At 38.3% G+C, this 20,394-nt stretch overlaps 1 protein-coding gene across 1 annotated transcript; it reads left to right on the top strand.

Moving 5' to 3' along the window:
- Positions 1-2,255: 2,255 nt before the first annotated feature.
- Positions 2,256-19,144, top strand: CCDC28A (coiled-coil domain containing 28A). Its single transcript, XM_039243567.1, is given in 8 exon segments — positions 2,256-2,312; positions 2,440-2,589; positions 2,591-2,758; positions 4,634-4,830; positions 6,181-6,344; positions 12,681-12,835; positions 15,244-15,266; positions 18,573-19,144. Coding segments are annotated over 8 exon segments (969 nt in total). The 3' UTR covers positions 18,628-19,144.
- Positions 19,145-20,394: the final 1,250 nt, after the last annotated feature.

A 20,394-nucleotide genomic window follows, 5' to 3' on the forward strand; every position in this document is an offset into this window, starting at 1 on the left:
ACTGTATGTTCCCATCAGTCTCTATACTAGAAGATTCACCAACAGCACTCCTCCTTGCCTACCTATGCTACAGCGTATATTAGCAGTGGGGCTGGAGAGTGATGCTCATCAAAGCTCCTATCCTTTAAATATTGTCCTTAGGAAGAAAGGGTCTGATTAATTTACACCAAGTGTCCATTTAACAATCAATCCAAAGGAGGGATATTTGCAGTTTAAAGGAAATTCTAGTATATTTCAAAGAACAAAATGTCTTTCAGGAAAGAACTCTAGATTTCTTCCTGGTAAAAGAAATCAGACTCCAAGTTGTACCTCTGTGGCTCTATCTCATGGCATTCTCCCTCTAAGTCAGTACAATCTGCCGCACAGACCTCCTGCTTCTTCAAATATGTCAAGCTCGTGTGTGCCTGAAGACTTGTGGTTTAACCATACATTTCCCACAAGGGTGTTCTTCCTCTAGATCATTCCATGGCTGGCTCCTGTACTGCATTCATAACTCAACCCCTAAAGTTGCTTTTTCAGGAAGGCCTTCCCTGACACTCCCTCTTCAGTGCCTCACCCCTTAAAGTAATGCCCTATGACCTTATGCTGTTATTTCAGAGCACTTTTTACTAACTGAAACACTCTTGTTTGTTTACTAATTTACTGTCCATCTCCTTTATCAAGAATGTAAGATCTGTCACTATAGGGCTCTTGTCCATCTTATTCATAGATGTCCCCTGACCTCCTATAACTGTCTGGCCAAACTAGGGACTCAATATAGAAGTCTGAAAACCCAAAATATGTACATTTGTCAGGATACCTTCGTGTGTCCCTACATTATATTAGGGGTTGTAAATGCAAATACCACAGGGCTCAGATGAGTACTCAAGGCAGAAGGACTTAGAGAAAAGCCAGAGAACACTTGAAATGATCTAAAGGGAACAGCTGTTCTTCAGTTTGAACTATTGTTGCCAGGCTACGGTGCAGACTTAGTATGGTCAGATCTTCCCATTATTATTGGAATGCCAAATGGATGGAATGACATTGATTCTACTTTATTCCTTCCATTTTAACTGTTAGCAACCAATTTGAAAAAAATTAGAATAGCATGAGAATTACCAGTTTGCATGCTCTGCTCATACAGATAAAATAATTCAGAGATTAGTTAAGAGACATTGAGAAATGACATCGAGAAGATTGTACCATACAACATTGTTTGTAATGGTGAAAAATGGGAAACAACCAAAATTTATCCATCACTGTAGGAATTCCCAAACAATGCGCGGCAGATTTATTTGACAGAATACTCTATAGCTAAAACAAATGAAGTCTAGCCATATGCATCAATATGGACAGACCCCAAAAACAGAGCTGAAAGAAGCAGCCAAGTTGTAGATCAGTACACAAAACGGCATTCATGTAAAACTTTGAAAGTCCAGTCATTCCATATATTGCTTACAAATACGTGTAATCGTGAGGGTATACAAACCTAGATCAGCAAGGTGCATATCAAATTTAAGACCACACTTGCCTCTCAGAAGGGAAGTAGAGTGGTACTGGGAATAGGGGCACCCACTTAATGTGTAACGTTCTATTTCTTTCACTTAAAAATATAAAATGACAAAATGTATCATCATACCATTCTGGATCATGGGTACATAGATGTTCACTCTTTATTTTCAAAACATTTCTTAATTTTTGAAACTGGTGGGAGTGGTGGTGGAAGTGCATCCCAAACTAGAATACGTGGGTTCCACTTTGCTCTGCCTCTCTAGCTTCGATGTATTGATATCAATCTCTAGATGCGGTTTCCTCATTAACAAATTCAGGGGAAACATGTGGTACTATCCAGGGTCTCTTCAATCCAAAGATTTACAAACGTTAAGACGTCCCCATACAGGAAAGGATATCCAGACTAGGGAATGAAACATGGGTCTCTCCCCTCATTTAGGAGAGTTCTCTCCCACACAATACACAATTCTCTCTCCAGAAGAAATATGTATAGTGAAAGAAATGTCTTGGTGACGAGAGACACGGATTTATTAGCTTTTCTGAGTGTCAGAGTCCTCACTTCTAAAAGGGGGATACTACCTGCCTCGTGGAATTGCAGTGAGGGTGAGACACAGCGTATGTATACGGCCTGAGCAGAGTAGCTATAAATAGGAAGAGAATCTCGTTTAGGAGCTTGGCATTGTGTCATTGAACAGAATGAACGGTTTTTCACGCTTCCAAGCTTTACCTTGAGAAGTCTCGGCGAGGCAGTGGATTCGGTTGCTATGACGACACTCGGGTTCCGCCTCGGAGCTTGCTCGAAGAGCGTTCTGGGCATTGTAGTGCGTGGAGCCGACGCTCAGCCAGGGGGCGGGGCAGCTTCCGGGGGGCGCACTGCGTTTCCCGTGCCTGCCTCCACGGCCACACCCATCCCTCCGTGCTTCGGGGCCACAGAACCCAAAATAAAAGTCCAGCTATGGTCTCTGTGTCCACGTTCGCCTAAAATACAGCGGAGAGCAAGACAGCAGAAGCAAGGCAGTGCCGAGGGCGGAGCCAGGAGCCGTCCTGCTGGGGCAGGAAGAGGCGAGGCTTCCGCCGGGGGCACGGAGGCCCCGCCTCCTTGCGTCACTTCCGTAAACAAAGGGTACTGTGGTGGCGCTGGGTCCGGGATGTGACCCCGGCTCTAGCTGCAGCGGTAGCGTCGGGGGCTGCAGCTGCGGCGGTGGCTTCGGGGACTCCGGGGTCTTTGCAGGTTGAGGAAGAGGACCCCGATCCTCTCTTTCCTCAGGTACGAAGTGGAAGCAGAGGCGCTTCCACAGTGTCCCCTTTAGGCCTCTTCCACCACCCACTCTAGCCACTGCTCAGTTTGGGGAAGTGAAGGGTCATCGTGCTGGCTGGTTGGGGAAGGAGAATAAAGATGAAGTCCAGAGGGACTCCTAGTCCTGATTGAAGGCTGTGTGCTCCTGGCACTCAGTGAGTAACTGTGAGCAGTCTGCGGAGGCCTTCTCTAAAAGGTTCCTTGCTGCTTGTTATTCAGGGACATTTTCGGTTCTTTTGTGGCAGAGATGTTGTCTTCCAAAAGCGGATACATTTGGAGCCCTGACCCCTCAGAACATCATAGTTTAGACTGCTGTTGGTTTATTTGCATTACCTTACTACCCAGGCCTTGTTTTTCTTTTTCTTGTATCACCAGATGGTGTATTAGCATCATTAAATTTGAAGGTTCATGTGTTTGTGTATACAAGTTTATATAGATGCTTGCCTCTTTGGAGAACTGATGCCCTATTGTCTCTATTCAGCTGTTTATTAAAATTCCATTTAATTTGTGTCCATGCTGAAATAACCCCAAAGTGCCTGTTCTGTTACTGAAAATGCTTTTTAAAGGAAAAGTTATTCAAATTTTGAAAGGATTTACACTTGATATCTGGGATTAGAGACTGATCATTAGAGCCTTTCTTTTCAACCTTTGCTGCTTTGGGGGTATCATATGTCAATCCAGTTATGATTGTCTAGAGTCCGCCTGAGCCAAATGAGCGGAAATGGCTTAAATTCCAGTGCTAGTGCTACCGAGTTCAGACAATGGCAAAAAATCTGTTTTCATTAAAATTCAAGAATGACAAATCAATTCAGTGGATTTGAATCTTTTTGAATGGTCATAGCACTGTTATATTCAACACCATGTACACAAAAGCTTAATACTGCGAAAGCACTTTACAATGTGATGAGGTAAATAGCTATGTAAATTTCTATCTCATGATACAGGAAGCAATATAATTGAGAAGAATTTAATAGCGTGCATAAGCAAAAAGAAAATGTAAAAGGATATTTTTAGATGGATGGCTGTTAGGAAAATAAGGGTAGTTAATACATGATATAAGGGGGAAATATTGGGTAAATAGAAGCCCTTACACATATTCTCTATGGAAGGGCTAGCTGGAACCTTATGGTGTAACTTTTTTGATTCCTAGCAAAATGAAACAAACATATACAGTTTCATGTATTGTTGGAAATAGGTAGAGAAGGTATATTCAGAATAGTCATGGAACAAGTTTAATTTTACAGAATTTCACTGGACTGGATCAAAGAACTAGAATCAGTATTATCCCTAGGTAGGAACTGAGTTTCTGCTTGGTAGTTGAAATAAGATTTCTAGTTATTAGTTAAAATGCAAATACCCCTGCTAGTTACACATTTGTGAATCTGTTATAACGGTGAATCTAGTTGGTTCTTCAAAGAATATATTAAGCAGGGAGATCTAAAGACTACCTACAACTTGAGTCAGGCTGGGAATATCTGCTATTTTGTTTCTTTTTATGTATATTTCCCTTTCATCCTGTAGGCTCTTTTTGAGAACAGGGACTTCGTCTTGTTCACTACCATCTTCCCAATATCCAGAATAGTGCCTGGAAAGTGGAAGAGAGTAAATATTTGTGGGATGAGTGAATAAAGAAAATGATGATAACAATTTTTGTCCAACAGTCAATTTTGCTTAGAGCTTCTGTGTACATAGCATAGTAGGTCAAACCTAAGGGATCCTTATTTTAACTTTATCTAATGACCTCTGCAATTCTTGATCCTCTTTAAGGCTATGAAGTGGGTGATTAAACCTCTTTCATTTTCACATTTTCTAGCATATATGTATCATTTTGCTGTATTTCCTTAGGTCATAAGAAGCTGGCCGTGGTGCAATAAGGAACTTAAAACAATGGAGGAGCGGAAGGTGAAGAGGCGGAGTCCTAAGTCTTTTAGTGCCCACTCTACTCAGGTTAATGCCAAAAAGAATGCCATTCCAGTCAGTAAAAGTACAGGGTTTTCAAATCCTGCATCACAGTCAACTTCACAGAGACCAAAGTTAAAAAGGTGAATTTATTTCTTTCATGTTATCACAGCAAAATGCTAGCAAAGTAAATACTAAACCCAGTAATTCTTATAATGTTTTTTTTTTCCTCTTGGCCTAACTTTTAAACAGTGGAAGCACATATTATATGTGATTTAGAAAAAAATTTATGAAGGTTATAGTATGTAGGGATTAGCACAGGCAAAATGAATGATTGGTTTGAAGACACTTACTTCGTCTCATATTAAACTAGACAGGAGTGAGAAAAGTCGTAGACAAAGCTGATGCACTAGCCAGAAAAGGGAAAAAAATATATGGATTTTTTGTTAGTTAAGCTGAGTTTAGTTTTTGTTTTCATAGTTTTTATTTATTTATTTATTCATTTTTATAGTTTATTTATTTTGAGAGAGAGAGAAGGCAGGCAAGGGAGGGGCAGAGAGAGAAGGAGGGAGAGTCTCCCAAGCAGGCTCCACACCATCAGTACAAAGGCCGATGGAGTACTTGAACACATGAATTGTGAGATCATGACTGCAGCCAAAACCAAGAGTCGGACACTTAACTGACTGAGCCACCCAGGTGCCCCAGTTTTTATTTTTTAAAATAAGGTGGTTTTATTGTCATAGAAATGATTTGTGTTTGTTGTAAAAATTCAAACACAGGAAGAGTTTGAAGAAGAAATTCAAAACACTGAAATCCTACCACCTAGAAGTACTCATTAGGAGTATTTGGTGAACATAATTTGTGGTTTTTTTTTTTTTTTAATGTTTTATTTATTTCTGAGAGAGAGAGAGTGTGAGCAGGGGAGGGTCAAAGAGAGAAGGAGACACAGAATCGGAAGCAGGCTCTAGGCTCTGAGCTAGCTGTCAGCACAGAGCCCGACACAGGGCTCGAGCCCACGAACCATGTGATCATGACATGAGCTGAAGTCAGATGCTTAACCGACTGAGCCACGCAGGCGCCCCTGAATGTCATTTATCTTGAGGCTCTGAAAGAAGCAGGAGTAACATGTTTAAACGTGATATCTAATACTGCTGCGTAAATGTGGGTATTTTGTAGTGTTAGGTATTTGGAAAGCAAGATATTGTATCTCATATATATATTTTATCTTATATAAGGTATCTAATATATTACATCTTATATATAATATATATAATTATATATCTTATATATCATATGTATAATATATATAATTATATATAATATATATTGTATCTTATATCTTACATATCTTATATATTATATATATTATATACATAATACATATATATATCTCTGCCCCTCTCCTGCTTATGCTCTCTCTCAAAAATAAACATTTACCAAAAAATTATAGATAATTATGTGCAATTAATGTTTTTACTGTACTATCTGTGCAGAGTGATGAAAGAAAAGACAAGACCTCAGGGAGGAGAAGGAAAAGGCGCACAGCCAGCTCCCATTCAGCACTCCTTCCTCACCGATGTCTCAGACGTTCAGGAGATGGAGAGGGGGCTTCTCAGCCTTTTGAATGATTTCCACTCCGGAAAACTTCAAGCATTCGGCAAGCCATAGATATTTCTCTTTGTTTTTCTTTTCCAGATGCTCACATCCTATTTTCTGCATTTATTTTGCCATTCCTTTTATTTTATTTTATTTTATTTTATTCATTTTATTCGTGTTTATTTATTTTGAGAGAGAACACGCGCGTGCAGGGGAGAGGCAGAGAGAAAGAGGGGGAGAGAAAGAATCCTAAGCAGGCTGCTAATAGTGCAGAGCCCAATGCAGGGCTTGATCCCATAAACCATGAGAGCATGACCTGAGTTGAAATCAAGAGTCAGATGCTCAATTGACTGAGCCACCCAGGTGCCCCTATGTTGCCATTCCTTTTAAAAATATCATTTTCTTGGGGCGCCTGGGTGGCTTAGTCGGTTAAGCGTCTGACTTTCGCTTGGGTCATGATCTCGCGGTTCGTGGGTTCAAGCCTCGTGTCGGGCTCTGTGCTGACTGCCAGCTCAGAGCCTGGAGCCTGCTTCGGATTCTGTGTCTCCCTCTCTCTCTGACCCTCTCCTGCTTGCGCTGTCTCTCTCTCTCTCCTAAAAATAAATAAAACATTAAAAAAAATATCATTTTCTTTTATTAAAAAAAGAAAAGAATCCAGAAGCATAAAATGTGATCATCCTCGATTTCATTTGTCATGAACTATAATTTGTCTAAAATGTCATGAAAACATTTTTGTAAGGAGGGTTAGTAGAAATGTTAAGTATAATTGCTTTTATGGAATAACTATCCTGAAAGTAACAAATTAAAGGAACATTCTTCATCCGTTAAATATTTTATTTATTTATTTTTAAAAAGTATGTTTTTATGCTTTATTTTTGAGAGAGAGAGAGAGACAGAGTATTAGTGGGGAAAGGGCAGAGGGAAAAGGAGACGCAGAATCGGAAGCAGGCTCCAGGCTCCGAGCTGTCAGCACATAGCCTGTCTCAGGGCTCGAACCCATGAACCATGAGATCATGACCTGAACCGAAGTCAGCCACTTAAGTGACTGAGCCACCCAGGTGCCCCCAGTTAAATATTTTAGACTTACTGTTTTAGTTTGGGAAAGACTCAAGATCATTTTTCTTTACCTTTTAAGCCTAAACTTATTTCTTGCCCACCATCCCTGACTTTTGAATTGAAAAGAATCTGGTGTTTTTGTTCTTTCATGAAGATATAAGAACAGTTAAATGATTGTTCCATTAAAAGCTCCAAGGAGGTAGGACGCGTGGGTGGCTCAGTCAGTTGAGCATCCGACTTCTCTCAGGTTATGATCAGCCTGGTTCATGGGTTCAAGCCCCATGTTGGACTCTATGCTGACAGCCCAGAGCCTGGAGCCTGGTTCGGATTCTGTGCCTCCCTCTCTCTGCCCTTTCCTCACTCATGCTTTCTCTCTCTCTCTCGCTCTCGCTCTCTCTCTCTCAAAAATAAACATTAAGAAAAAAAAAAACCCTCCAAGTAGGTATTTTTGTATATGAGTTCACAGAGTATATAGTCAAGAGTTTTTGTATCCAGCTTGCAACTTAACCTTATAACCCTTCTCTGCTAAAATTATATCCCTGTATTTTTTAAAGCAATTTGAAAATTATTGAATGCACATGTACACAATCTCACACAAATGCATAAATGTCATTGACATACATACTGGTTTTTTGAAGTGCTATCTTTTCCTCCCTCACTCTTTATTCCTTGGTTTCTTTTTTTCTTTTTTAATTAATTTATTTGAATTCTAGTTAACATACAGTGTAATATTGGTTTCAGGAATAGAATTTAGTGATTCATCCCCTACATATATTGCTCAGTGCTCATCCCAATAAGTGCCCTCCTTAATGCCCATCACTCATTTAGTCCACTACCTCCCAACACGCCTCCAGTAACCTTTAGTTTGTTCTCTGTATTTAAGAGTCTCTTATGGTTTGCCTCCTGTTCTATTTTTAATCTTATATTTCCCCTATGTTCATCTGTTTTGTTTCTTAAATTCCACATATGAGTGCCATCATACATTTGTCTTTCTCTGACATATTTCACTTAGCATAATACACTCTAGTTCCATCCACATTGTTGCAGATGGCAAGATTTCATTCTTTTTGATTGCAGAGTAACATTCCATTGCATATATGTACCACATCTTCATTATCCATTTGTTGGTCAGTGCACATTTGGGCTCTTTCCATACTTTGGCAGCTGTTGACAGTGCTGCTGCAAACATCGGGGTGCGTGTGGCCCTTCAAAGCAGCATATTTGTCCTTTGGATAAATATGTAGTAGTATAATTGCTGAGTCATAGAGTAGTTCTATTTTTAATTTTTTGAGGACCCTCCATACTAATTTCCAGAGTGGCTGCACCAGTTTGCATTCTCACCAACAATGCAAAAGTTTCCCTTTCTCTGCATCCTTGCCAACATCTGTTATTTCCTGAGTTGTAAATTTTAGCCATTCTGATAGATGTGACAAGGGATCTCCTCATAGGAAGATATCTCCTCATATCCCCTCCCTGACTACACCTCTTGGCTCCACCTCCCCTGACCCCAATTAGATAACCACATTAAGAATGAGGTGTATATCTTTTCATATTTTTCTCTAGGTTATAATACAAAAATATATGTAAGCATACACAAAGAGTTTAGTTTTCATTGTTTAATACAAATTGTATCTTATATGTACTTGTCTCTATCTTGCTTTCTTCACTAAAGAATATCTAATGAAAATCTCACCTGGTCACCTGGTATAGCTCTAATTTATTCTTTTTTTTTCTTTTTTTAGAGAGAGAGAGAGAGAAGTCAGGGGAGGGGCAGAGAAAGAGGGAGACACAGAATCTGAAGTAGGATCCAGGTGAAACAGGCTCTGACAGCACAGAGCCTGACGTGGGGCTTGAACTCACGAACCATGGGATTGTGACCTGAGCCGAAGTCAGACGTTTAACTGACTGAGCCACCCAGAAGCCCCTAATTCATTCTTTCTTTAACTTTTTTTTTTTTAATTAAGTAGGCTTAGTGCCCAGCGTGGAGCCCAGTGTGGGGCCTGAACTCACAACCTGAACTGAGATTAAGAATTGGACACTTAATCAACTAAATCACCCAGTCACCTCTAATTCATTCTTTTTTTCAGTGGCTACATAATATTCCAAGTTGTGAATATACCCTAGTTTATTTAACCATTTCTCTATTGAAGGGCATTTACTTTTTGTCCATTTTTGAGCCACTAAACACAATGGTCTAGTGAATATCTCTTTACATATATATGTATATTAGTGGTTTTATTTCCTTGGGATGGATTCGCATATGTGGGATTATTGGGTCAAAGCAGTAATTCTGATTTTAATAAAGGTATCCAGATTGCCTTCCCAAAAAAGCTATTGTCCTTCTCGTTTTCATCCACAATTTATGAAAGAACTCTTTTCTCTGAACTCCACCAGCAATAGGTATGACTAGCCTTTTGATTTTGACTGTTGGTATGAGGTGGTATTTCTTTTATTACTATTGAGTTTGTGTATGTTAAGAAGTTGAATTGCTCTTTTCAAGATCTGTACCCAAATTTCTGTTTGCTTATTTATCCTTTTGTTGATGGAGGTGTTGCCAGTTGCTAAGAGCCCTTTGTATATTATAGATACTAACCCTTTGACCCCTGTATTTTGGCTTTTTTTTCAGTTTTGGTTTTTACCAAATTTAGTATGTTTGTGGACTTTGTGGTACATTTAGCCTTGTAAAAGGTTTTTTTTTTTTTTTTTTTTAAATTTATTTCTAGGAGAGAGAGAGAGAGACAGCATGAGCAGGGGAGGGTCAGAGAGAGAGGGAGTCACAGACCGAAACAGGCTCCAGGCTCTGAGCTGGCAGTCAGCACAGAGCCCGACGCGGGGCCCGAACCCACGAACCGCGAGACCATGACCCAAGCGAAAGTCGGACGCTCAACCGACTAAGCCACCCAGGCGCCCCTAGCCTTGTAAAAGTTTTTAATTTTTGAATACTGAAATATGTTTTATCTTTTTTAATAAAATTTTTTAATGTTTTATTTATTTCTGAGAGAGAGAGAGAGAGAGATAGTGTGAGCAGGGGAGGGTCAGAGAGAGAGGGAGACACAGAATCTGAAGTAGGCTTCAGTCTCTGAGCTGTCAGCACAGAGCCCAATGCGGGGCTCGAACCCATGAACCATGAGATCATGACCTGAGACAAAGTCGGAAGCTTAACCAACTGAGCCACCCAGGCACCCCTTTTATTATTATTTTTTAATGTTTTATTTATTTGTTTTATCTTTTCTTATAGTTTCTGGGTTTCCAGTCTTGGTTAGACTATTATTTGAAAAGAAGACATTAAAAATACATTATTTATTTCACAGAGATATTTTATTATATTTCTACCTCCTTGCCTTACTTTGATCCAGTAAGATGGTATCTTTAGAATACTTTCACTTTCCCCTCTCCTCTCTTCTTCTCTCCCAGACTTGAGATTTAATCTTTGGATCACTTCTTTGCTTTCTTGCCAACACCCTTTCTGCCCCTACTCTTATGTGGCTTGTATTCTTGGATTGAAGTCGCTCTCCTTGTTATTTGTCAGTTTGCTACCTAGAAGTATTGTAGATAAGGGGTCAATTGCCCGTTGAATTTTTTCTTAATAGGTTATTTTTTTCTGTCTTGATGTTTGAAAGTTTTTTTCCTTATGTTTTTTTCATCGATTTTGCCTGGGAATCAGTGAGCCCTTCATACCTAGCAACTCATTTTCATCTGAAGGAACATTATTTCTGTTGTTAATTTATTTCTCCTCCATCTATTCCTTTTTACCCTTTTGGAGCTTCTTTTGTTCTCATATTAGATCACCTGGATCCCTTGTGATTTATACTTTATATTTTTACTCTATATTGTCCCCTCCCCACTTTTCTCTTTTTCTATATATATTTATGTTATATATTGATACAGTTTATATGTAAGCCAGTATACACACACACACGCACACACACACACGAGTGCGCGCGCGCACACACATGCCTTTCTCTCTTGAGGTATTTCTTTCACTTGCTCTTCCAGGTTACTAATTGTTGGAAAATATTATTAAAATAGAGGAAATATGAGGTAGTTTCTGTGAAGAAAGGATGATTTTTAAAGAGCTATATCTAGCTTCAAAATTAGTGGTAGGAAAGATAATTTAATGTCAATCTATGAAAATGGCATAAATCTAGCCCAGGGAAATTATAGTATAACTTACATAAATTCATATTGATTCAAGATATGTACTTCAACTTTCACTGAGATATAGTATACTTTTAAGAAAACCAAGATTTTTTTAGAAAAAAATTTTGGTATCAAGAGGTTATAGAGGCTATACTTAAACTATATGAAAATATGTAATATGTCATGTACCGTATATATTTTAGCTGCCCTGAGCAGGTAATGCCACCATGGAAAACTCTACTCAATAAATAACATAACTGTTATAAATAACATAACTGTCCTTCAGCAGTTAAGTTGCCTTGCACTTACATTAGCACGTACAATGGAAAATATTGCATTGTGTTTCTCATGCTTCATAACATTCTTCATGTTTCATAAATATTTTCATTTATATTTCTTTTTTTTAAGCTTATTTATTTTTGAGGGAGGTGGGAGGGACACAGAGAGAAGGGGAGGGAGAGAATCCCAAGCAGGCTCTGCACTGTCAGTTCAGAGCCTGATGCAGAGCTTGAACTCATAAACCATGAGATCATGACCTGTGCCAAAATCAAGAGTCAGATGCTTAAATGACTGAGCCACCCAGGCACCCCTCATTTATATTTCTTAAAGGAGGCATACATAATTGGTGGCAAAATGACCCATGGTTGAAGTTCTTATAGGATTTTCACGTTCACTCATTATTATGAAACGTTGGACCCACTCAGTTCAAATGGGAGTTGTCAGACTGAACATGATTAGATGATGCTATTGCTTCTAGAAATGATGTTACTATTTAAAAAAGAATTTTCTTTACCTAAGAGATGATTTGGGCTTTGGGGGTTTTGTTTTGTTTTGTTATTTTAAATATTTTAAATATTTTATTTTCAAGCAATCTCCATACCCACTGTGGGGCTCATACTCAACAACCTCGAGACCAAGAGTCATAGGCTCCACCGACCATGCGCCTGATGATTTTGTTTTTTAAAGAAAATCTTCCCTATCTGATACTCTTAGTGTTCACAGTCATTTCTCAGATTATTCTTTTCCTGGTCAGAAATTCGATTTGTTTATTATACACAGAAAACAGGCAGTCATTAACAGTGTAATTTACAACAGAAAGAAAACTAAGTTCTTGTGAGTACCTTGAATTTACAAGTTTTTCCTCAAGGCAGTTAGTTTGAACTGTCCTAATCTTTATTCATGTTCTGGGATGTTCCCCCAGGAAATGAATGTTCCATTGAACAGATGGAACACGTTCGGGGAATGCAGGAGAAATTAGCTCGCTTGAATTTGGAGCTCTACGGGGAGTTAGAGGAACTTCCTGAGGATAAGAGAAAAACAGCCAGTGACTCCAACCTGGACAGGCTTCTGTCTGATGTGAGTATAATTCTTTTATAGCCTGTAATTCTTTTATATATTCATATAAAATGAATTACATGTAAATTATATTCATATAAAAGAATTTTACATATTATATATTTCTTCATTCTTTCTTTAATCAAAACTCTTTATTGAAAGAAAGGTCCTTGTTTTACTCATGTTAAAGCATACCATTTAGTGGTTTTCAGCCTATTCACAGCCTTTTGCAGACATCCCCACTGTCTAATTCCGGAACATTTTTACCCCCCCAAAGAAGAAACCCTGTACCACTCGATTCTCCCTCCTCTTCTTCCCTTAGACACCTCTAGTCTACTTTCTATCTGTACAGATTTGCCTATTCTGGATATTTCATATAAGGAGAATCACACAATATGTGGCTTTTTGTGTCTGAGTTCTTTTCACTTAGTATAGTATTTTCAAGTTCCATACATGTCGTGTCCTACTCTTTCTTAGAGAAATACATTTCAAGAAAATGGCCACATTTACATCTCAGCGTATATTTTGAGAATGCTGGAAAATCTAGAAGTGAAAAATTCACTTCTGTACATATATGATAAGATCTTAATGTATAGAAGGTCCTGACGTGATAATACATTTTGTGTTATTTACTCAGGTGGCGGTTACTTATTTTTAATTTTAAATAAGTACATATGTTTCAGGTCATTTAGTGCCTCGCTCTGTTAGCTCTATTAGCTTGCTAAAGCCGCCGTAACAGAGTGCCACAGACTGGGTCCACCTGGAATTTATTTCTCACAGGTCTGGAGGCCCAGAGGGAGTGAGCAACGTGTCGGGAGGGTCGGTTTCTTCTGAGGACTCTCTCCTTGGCTTGTAGATGGCCACCTTCATCTTTACATGGCATTTTCCTTTTATGAGTGGGTGCCTACGTCCAAATTTCCTCTTCTTATACAAGAAGACACAAGCCAGACTGGCTCACCCTGTTGACCTCATTTTGACTTCTTACCTCTTTGTAAGACCCTGTCTCCAGATGCACTCACATTCTGAGGTATTGGAGATTAGAACTAAAATGTATGACTTTTGGGAGGACATAATTCTGTCTGTAACACTATGTATGATTCTTATACTGAGAGGTGTTAATTACGTTGGCCTCTTTATATCTTTTTTGGAGGAAAAAAAAAGAAAAATTGAATTTAGTGTACTTCAGTTTCGGAATAGTTTCCATATTCACTAATGACAAAAGAGGATGAATTTCAGTGGCTTTTCTTTATCCTTTGAATAAGTAAATGTGAGAGAAGTTGTATGCCCATACTTTTAAAGTTTCAAGCCTATGTGTTTGATTTCACATCTAGTCCTTTAGTCTTGCAAATATGTCCTTTTACCAGGTCCTCTTAAGAAATAGAAGCTTAAGGGGCGCCTGGGTGGCTTAGTCGGTTAAAGCGTCCGACTTTCGCTTAGGTCATGATCTTGCGGTTTGTGGGTTCGAGCCCCGCGTCGGGCTCTGTGCTGACTGCCAGCTCAGAGCCTGGAGCCTGTTTCAGTCTGTGACTCCCTCTCTCTCTGACCCTCCCCTGCTCACTCACTCTCTCTCTCTTTCTCCTAGAAATAAATAAAACATTAAAAAAAAAAAGAAATAGAAGCTTAATTTGCAGTGCATTTAGGAAAGCGACTGTGGAAGGGTGAGAAATTTGAAACCAGAAAGCCTTTGTTTAGTCTGGGGTTTGCATTTCAGTTGTAGCTGTGTAACTTTGTCACTTTAGTTAACATTTCTGTAATTTTGATTTTTCCCTCAGTAAAATAGGTGTGATTAATTCTACCACATACTAAAAACTGAAGGATATGTGAAATCTGTTTGTAATCCACAAAGGTTTTAAAGATTTTGATCATTGGGGCGCCTGGGTGGCTCTGTCTGTTAAGCATCTGAATTTGGCTCAGGTCATGCTCTCACTGCTCGTGGGTTTGAGCCCCTCATTGGGCTCTGTGCTGACAGCTCAGAGCCTGGACCCTGCCTCAGATTCTGTCTCCCTCTCTCTCTGCCCCTCCCCTGCTCATTCTCTCTTTCTCTCTCTCTCTCTCTCTCTCAAAAATAAAGATTAAAAAAATTTTTTTTAATATTTTGATCATTAAAATGGCAACTTTTTTTTAAACTATTAGAGATGATTATAATTATTTGCGGTTTTAAGAATACTTATAAAAGTCCAGTTTCCATTTTCTGGTTTAATTCTCTTCTCATATTTGTGTTTAATAAATGCTAAAGCTACTTTAAAATTATTTTTCATAAGTGAATTTCCCAAGCTGGAAATTTTTTGGGAAGTTTTTTCAGCATTTCACTTTTTCATTTAGCGAAAGCTTAAATGAAAAACAGTTTCTTTTAAAATGTGTAAACAATCATCGAATTAAGATGTTTTTCCTATAAAAATTAAAATTAAATTTGTTTCTTTGTGTTACAGTTAGAAGAATTGAATTCTTCCATGTATCCTTTTGCCTGATATCAACAGTGAAAAGTTTACAAATTATAACTTCTGGTGAACAGCTCAGTCAATGAACAGAGACACGTACGATTATTTACTGGGGCCTTTTCTCTTCCCCTTTGGTTCCCAAATGGAATTTGTAGTTGTTTTGTATGTTACAATTTTGTTTGTTTCTGATTTGTTCTGCTTTGCTTTCTATTGTTTTTGGATTTTTGAAACAAACTTTTAAAACTCAATCAAGAGAATTGAGGATTAGGCTAGTTGCCGTAGAAATTATCTTGAATCTTAGATTCTTAAGTTAAATAGCAGTTGGATATGTAGACATAATGTGCCATACTTAATTTCCTGTCATTACATAGAATACTTTAGATGCATATATAAAGTATATTATAGGAATAGCTTAAAAGAAATCACCAAGGTATGTGTAAAATATTCAGGTTTTGACATCCCAATTTGGAGCAATTATTTCAGGAACTTTTCAAACTGTATTTTTGGACATAGTCCTAGGCACAATGGGAGATACAGAAGAACAATGAGAAATGATCCTGCCTATAAGATAATTTAATTTGAGAGGTATGACAACCTTCTGAACTAAATAATGAGATACTAAAAAGGATACTGGTTGTAGAGTCAAGACATTTAATTTTTGAAATTTGGTTTTGATAATTTTGATAATTAACCTTAGGTAGATTGTTTAACATCTCAGAGTGCCCTCTGTAATATGGGATAGTTGTTACATATAGTGATGTGTATATGAAATTTTCCAAACTGTAGACTATATATATATACTGTATATATATATATATATATATATACTGCAGAACATGTTTATATTTATATGTATATATATATATAAATTACTGTTTTGTAACAGATACTGTTACTAATTGCTAAATTATACAGTAACAATGAAGAAATAGGTGTATGCAAATCCAGTGATAACAATTAATAGTTAATCTTAACTGAGTACTTACTATCTGCCAAGTGTTTTATGAAGGACTTCACCTGCATTTTCTCATTTGGTCCTACCCTTATAAATAGGTGATATTAATACTTCCCATTTTACAGATGAATAAAATAAGGTTTTTGAGAAGCCACATAAACTGTGGGGAAACATTAATGTAACATATCCTTCCCAAGAAAGACTTGAACATGGGGATAAGATATGAGTTAACTAGGGGGCTTCTCATATTAGTGCCTGTTTTTTTTTATTTCCTTTATATTCATTTTGAGCTTTATATTCTGTGCTTTGTATTCTTTCTATGCTTGTGACACGTCAGTATCTCCCATCCTCTTTACTGAGTCTTTGTTAAACATTTAGACTTATTTATCTCACCACTTTGCCTGATTCAGCCACCACAGTTAAACACGGCAACATGATAGAATATAAGACCATGGGCTCTGGATTGTTTGGTTTCAAATCTTGGTAAGCAGGTGTGTAGCCTTGAGGCAAATGTAGTTTCCTCACTTGTAATAAATGTCTTATACTTTCCTTCTAATTTCCTTCTCTGTCATCAGTTGCCTGTTATTTTCAGTCTCCAAAGATTATTTAAATCCCTCCTATGATTATACCAGACATTGCTACTTAGTCATGGCACTATCTGCCATTGAGCCTGGACATGGACATGAAATGCTTTGCCATTTTTTAATTACATTTAGTTGTCAGGTATCATCAGTTCTGCCTTTTATTCTTTCTTCATTCCCTACCCTCATCACGTTATTCCATAACCTTTGAAATTTCTATTCCATCTCTGGAAATGCACTGTCCAATATGGCAGCCACAAGCCAATTAGCTGCTGAGCACACAAAATGCAGCTAAAATGGACTGAAATGTGCTAGAGGAATAATCAGTACACCTGAATGCGAAGATCTAGTATGAAAAAAATAATGTAAAGTGTCTCAATATTTTTATAATGATTACATGCTGAAATGATAGTTTTTATTTATTAGTGTAAATAAAATATATTTTAAAAATTATATGTGGGGCTAGCATTATATTTCTTTTGGACAGTGCTGCTGTAAACTTGAGACAATGCCACTAAATTAGTCTTAAAAGCATCACTCTCCTCTTGCCATTCCTATTTCAGACCAAGTTTTTTACCATGTTAGACTTTTTAACAGCTCTCAATAATATAATCACAACCCACATATCCTGTTATATTTTTCTTTTTTTCTTTTTTTTATGTTTTATTTTTGAGACAGAAACAGAGCATGAGCGGGGGAGGGGCAAATAGAGAGGGAGACACAGAATCTGAAGCAGGCTCCAGGCTCTGAGCTGTAAGCACAGAGCCTGATGCAGGACTCGAACCCACAAACCATGAGATCATGACCTGAGCCGACGTCAGATGCTTAACCGACTGAGCCACCCAGGCGCTTCTCCTGTTATATTTTTCATTCCCACCAAGCTGGTTCTCTGGATGTCTAAGAACACGTCATGTTCACGCTCACCATAATACCTTTGTTCAGGTTGTGCTTTCTACCTAGAGTTGCTCTGGCCTCCCCTCTTTCTCTTCTCAAGTAACACCGAAGCTGACCACTCTCATAAAGCATTTTATTTGTACTTCAAACTAGCATTCTGCCTTATTTCATTATCTGTTGATTTTTCTATGTGTTAAATCTCAGACTTCCAGCAGATGGGAATGGCTTTGATGGTCATACTCATGTTTATATATTTTTGTAGCCTCTGCCATATGCGTATTGCTAGCACTTAACTATTCCCCATGTATCCATAGCAATGTTTGAATTGGCTCTTGAAGATACACGTAGTAGGTGGTTGATATGGATGAATGAAAGAAAGATGAAAGGCAATAATGATAAGAAAGGGTTAGATCCATCTGATTTCTAATCTTCTTGAAAAATGATTCAGGATTATAGGGAAAGTTTTAGAGCTATGATGATTTCATTTTCGATTTTTACAAAGAAATTGTTTTCCCAAGGATGATAAAGTGGTGTTGTTCTCTCAAATGATTTTTTTTAACCCAGTAAGTTTTTATATTTGCCTCTCATCAGTTCCTTACTATGAAAATGATTCTTGCCGCATTAAAATAATTCTGTGCTCTGTTAGAACTTGGAACATAGTCTTGATTTAGTGACTTTTTGTAAGTCTTTTAAATTCTGGATATAGTATAATTACTTCATTACATTTAAAAATTGTCTTCTCACATCCAGGTTTCTCATAGTGGCACAGACACTTCCCTTTGAACATCTTCCCTTTATTTTAATACCTCTCTCTCACCTCCTGGGTGTAATTCCCCAAAATTGAAAAGAAGTACTGATTATAAAGTGAAAATCTTAACTGACGAATTCAGACAGAAACTACATCTGGCAGATGCACAAGACATCCCGAATACGTCGACCAGCTAAAACCACATGCAGTTGCTTTCTCGTGCTTGGAAGAAAAGCAGCGTTTTCTAACTTTCCAGCTGAATCCAGTAGCAGAATCATCTTCCACAACAAGGAATAAAATAATCAAAGTACCAGTGCAATGATTGTCCTCACTACTGCTTTTAGTAAAGTTGCCTTGCTGTCGTTCACCATAACTGGAGCCTAGGCCTGGGTGAAGGCTCGATCAGGAACTGGGACGCAGAAGTTGTGCTGCTATGCTTTCTATTGTTGCCTTACGGGGGTCGTACTTGAAACGCTTTGTGCAAAATGTTATTAGGAGGGCTGAGGGTTCATCCTTTCTGAGCTCACCAGACTTACTCATTCCCATGTTGATTAGAAGTTGAAAATGCACAGGCTTTTGGGGGCAGCCCCGCTTCAGTTTACGTTAGACAATCAGTACACACACTGGTGTGTTTTCCAAGGGCCAGTGCCAACGAAATGTTAAATGAGGATTTGTGAAAATTGCTATTTTTAATAAAGTGATTGTTTTAAATTAGCTGTTATTGCTTTATTTTGAAGAATCCTGTAGTCTCCAGTCTGGGAATACAAGGGTTCAATCCTCCAAAGTAAACTGTGTTCATAAAATTCAAGGTTATGGGGCACCTGGGTGGTTCAGTCGGTTAAGCGACTGACTTCGACTCAGGTCATGATCTCACAGCTTGTGGGTTCGAGCCCTGTGTGAGGCTGTGTGCTGACAGCTCAGCGCCTGGAGTCTGCCTCGGATTCTGTGTCTCCCTCTCTCTCAGCCCCCTCCCCTGCTCATGCTCTGTCTCTCTCTGTCTCTCAGAAATAAACATTAAAAATTTTTTTAAAATACTAAATAAAATTTGAGGTTATGTAATTCTCTTCCAGATTTTGCACCTTGTGCACATTTCCATATTGGTGTCAGTCATGAAAAGAGCATGGACTTTATAAAGTTAGACCTTGGTCTGAATCCCCATTCTTCCCCTTAGCTTTGTATTCATGCACCTTTGTTTCTTTGGGTTTAAGTTTTGTTTTCAATCTGGAAAATGAGATTACTAATGATATTACCCCAATTCATAGGGGTCATGAGGAGAAAGTTAAAAAGTCTGTTTAGGGTGCATATCACAGCTGTTACCCAATAACGTACTGCAAACATTTAGTTTTGCTCATTGTACACAGCTTTATTGATAGAATAACTCCTACACCAATAAAATCGACCCTTTTCAAGGTGTACAACTCCGTGGTTTTAGTGGAGTCACAGTTGTGCACCTGTCTGCACTCTCTAGATCATTTTCATCCACAGAGAAAGCCACTGGCAGTTAACTCCCTGTCTCCCAAACCTCCTGCCATCGGCAACCACTGATCTATTTCCTGTCTGTGAACTTGCCTATTCTGGACATCTTATAGAAATGGAATCCTACATGGTCTTTTATGACTAGCTTAGCATAATATCTTTTAGGTTTTAGGGTTCATCCATGTTGTGGCATGTTTCACTACTGCATTCATTTTCATGACCCGATCACATTCCATTGTGTGGACAGGCCACATTTCGTTTATTCAATGGGAGCTTCGTGGGCTTCACGTTTTAGAAGATGCCCATACTTCTTCCTCATTTCCGGGACAGAGAAACAAGCACCTAATTGGGGATAGGAGAGTGAAACCCACTGAATGATGCAAACAAATCTCAATCCTAGTAATGTTTGGCATTCTGAGTTTTTTGATCAACTTACCTAATTGCTCTTTTTTGATGTTGGTTTTAAAAATGAGAACATTAGCAGAATA

The sequence above is a fragment of the Hyaena hyaena genome, unplaced genomic scaffold (genome assembly GCF_003009895.1).
Source record: "Hyaena hyaena isolate Hyena2069 unplaced genomic scaffold, ASM300989v1 scaffold_229, whole genome shotgun sequence".
NCBI classification, from domain to species: Eukaryota; Metazoa; Chordata; class Mammalia; order Carnivora; family Hyaenidae; genus Hyaena; species Hyaena hyaena.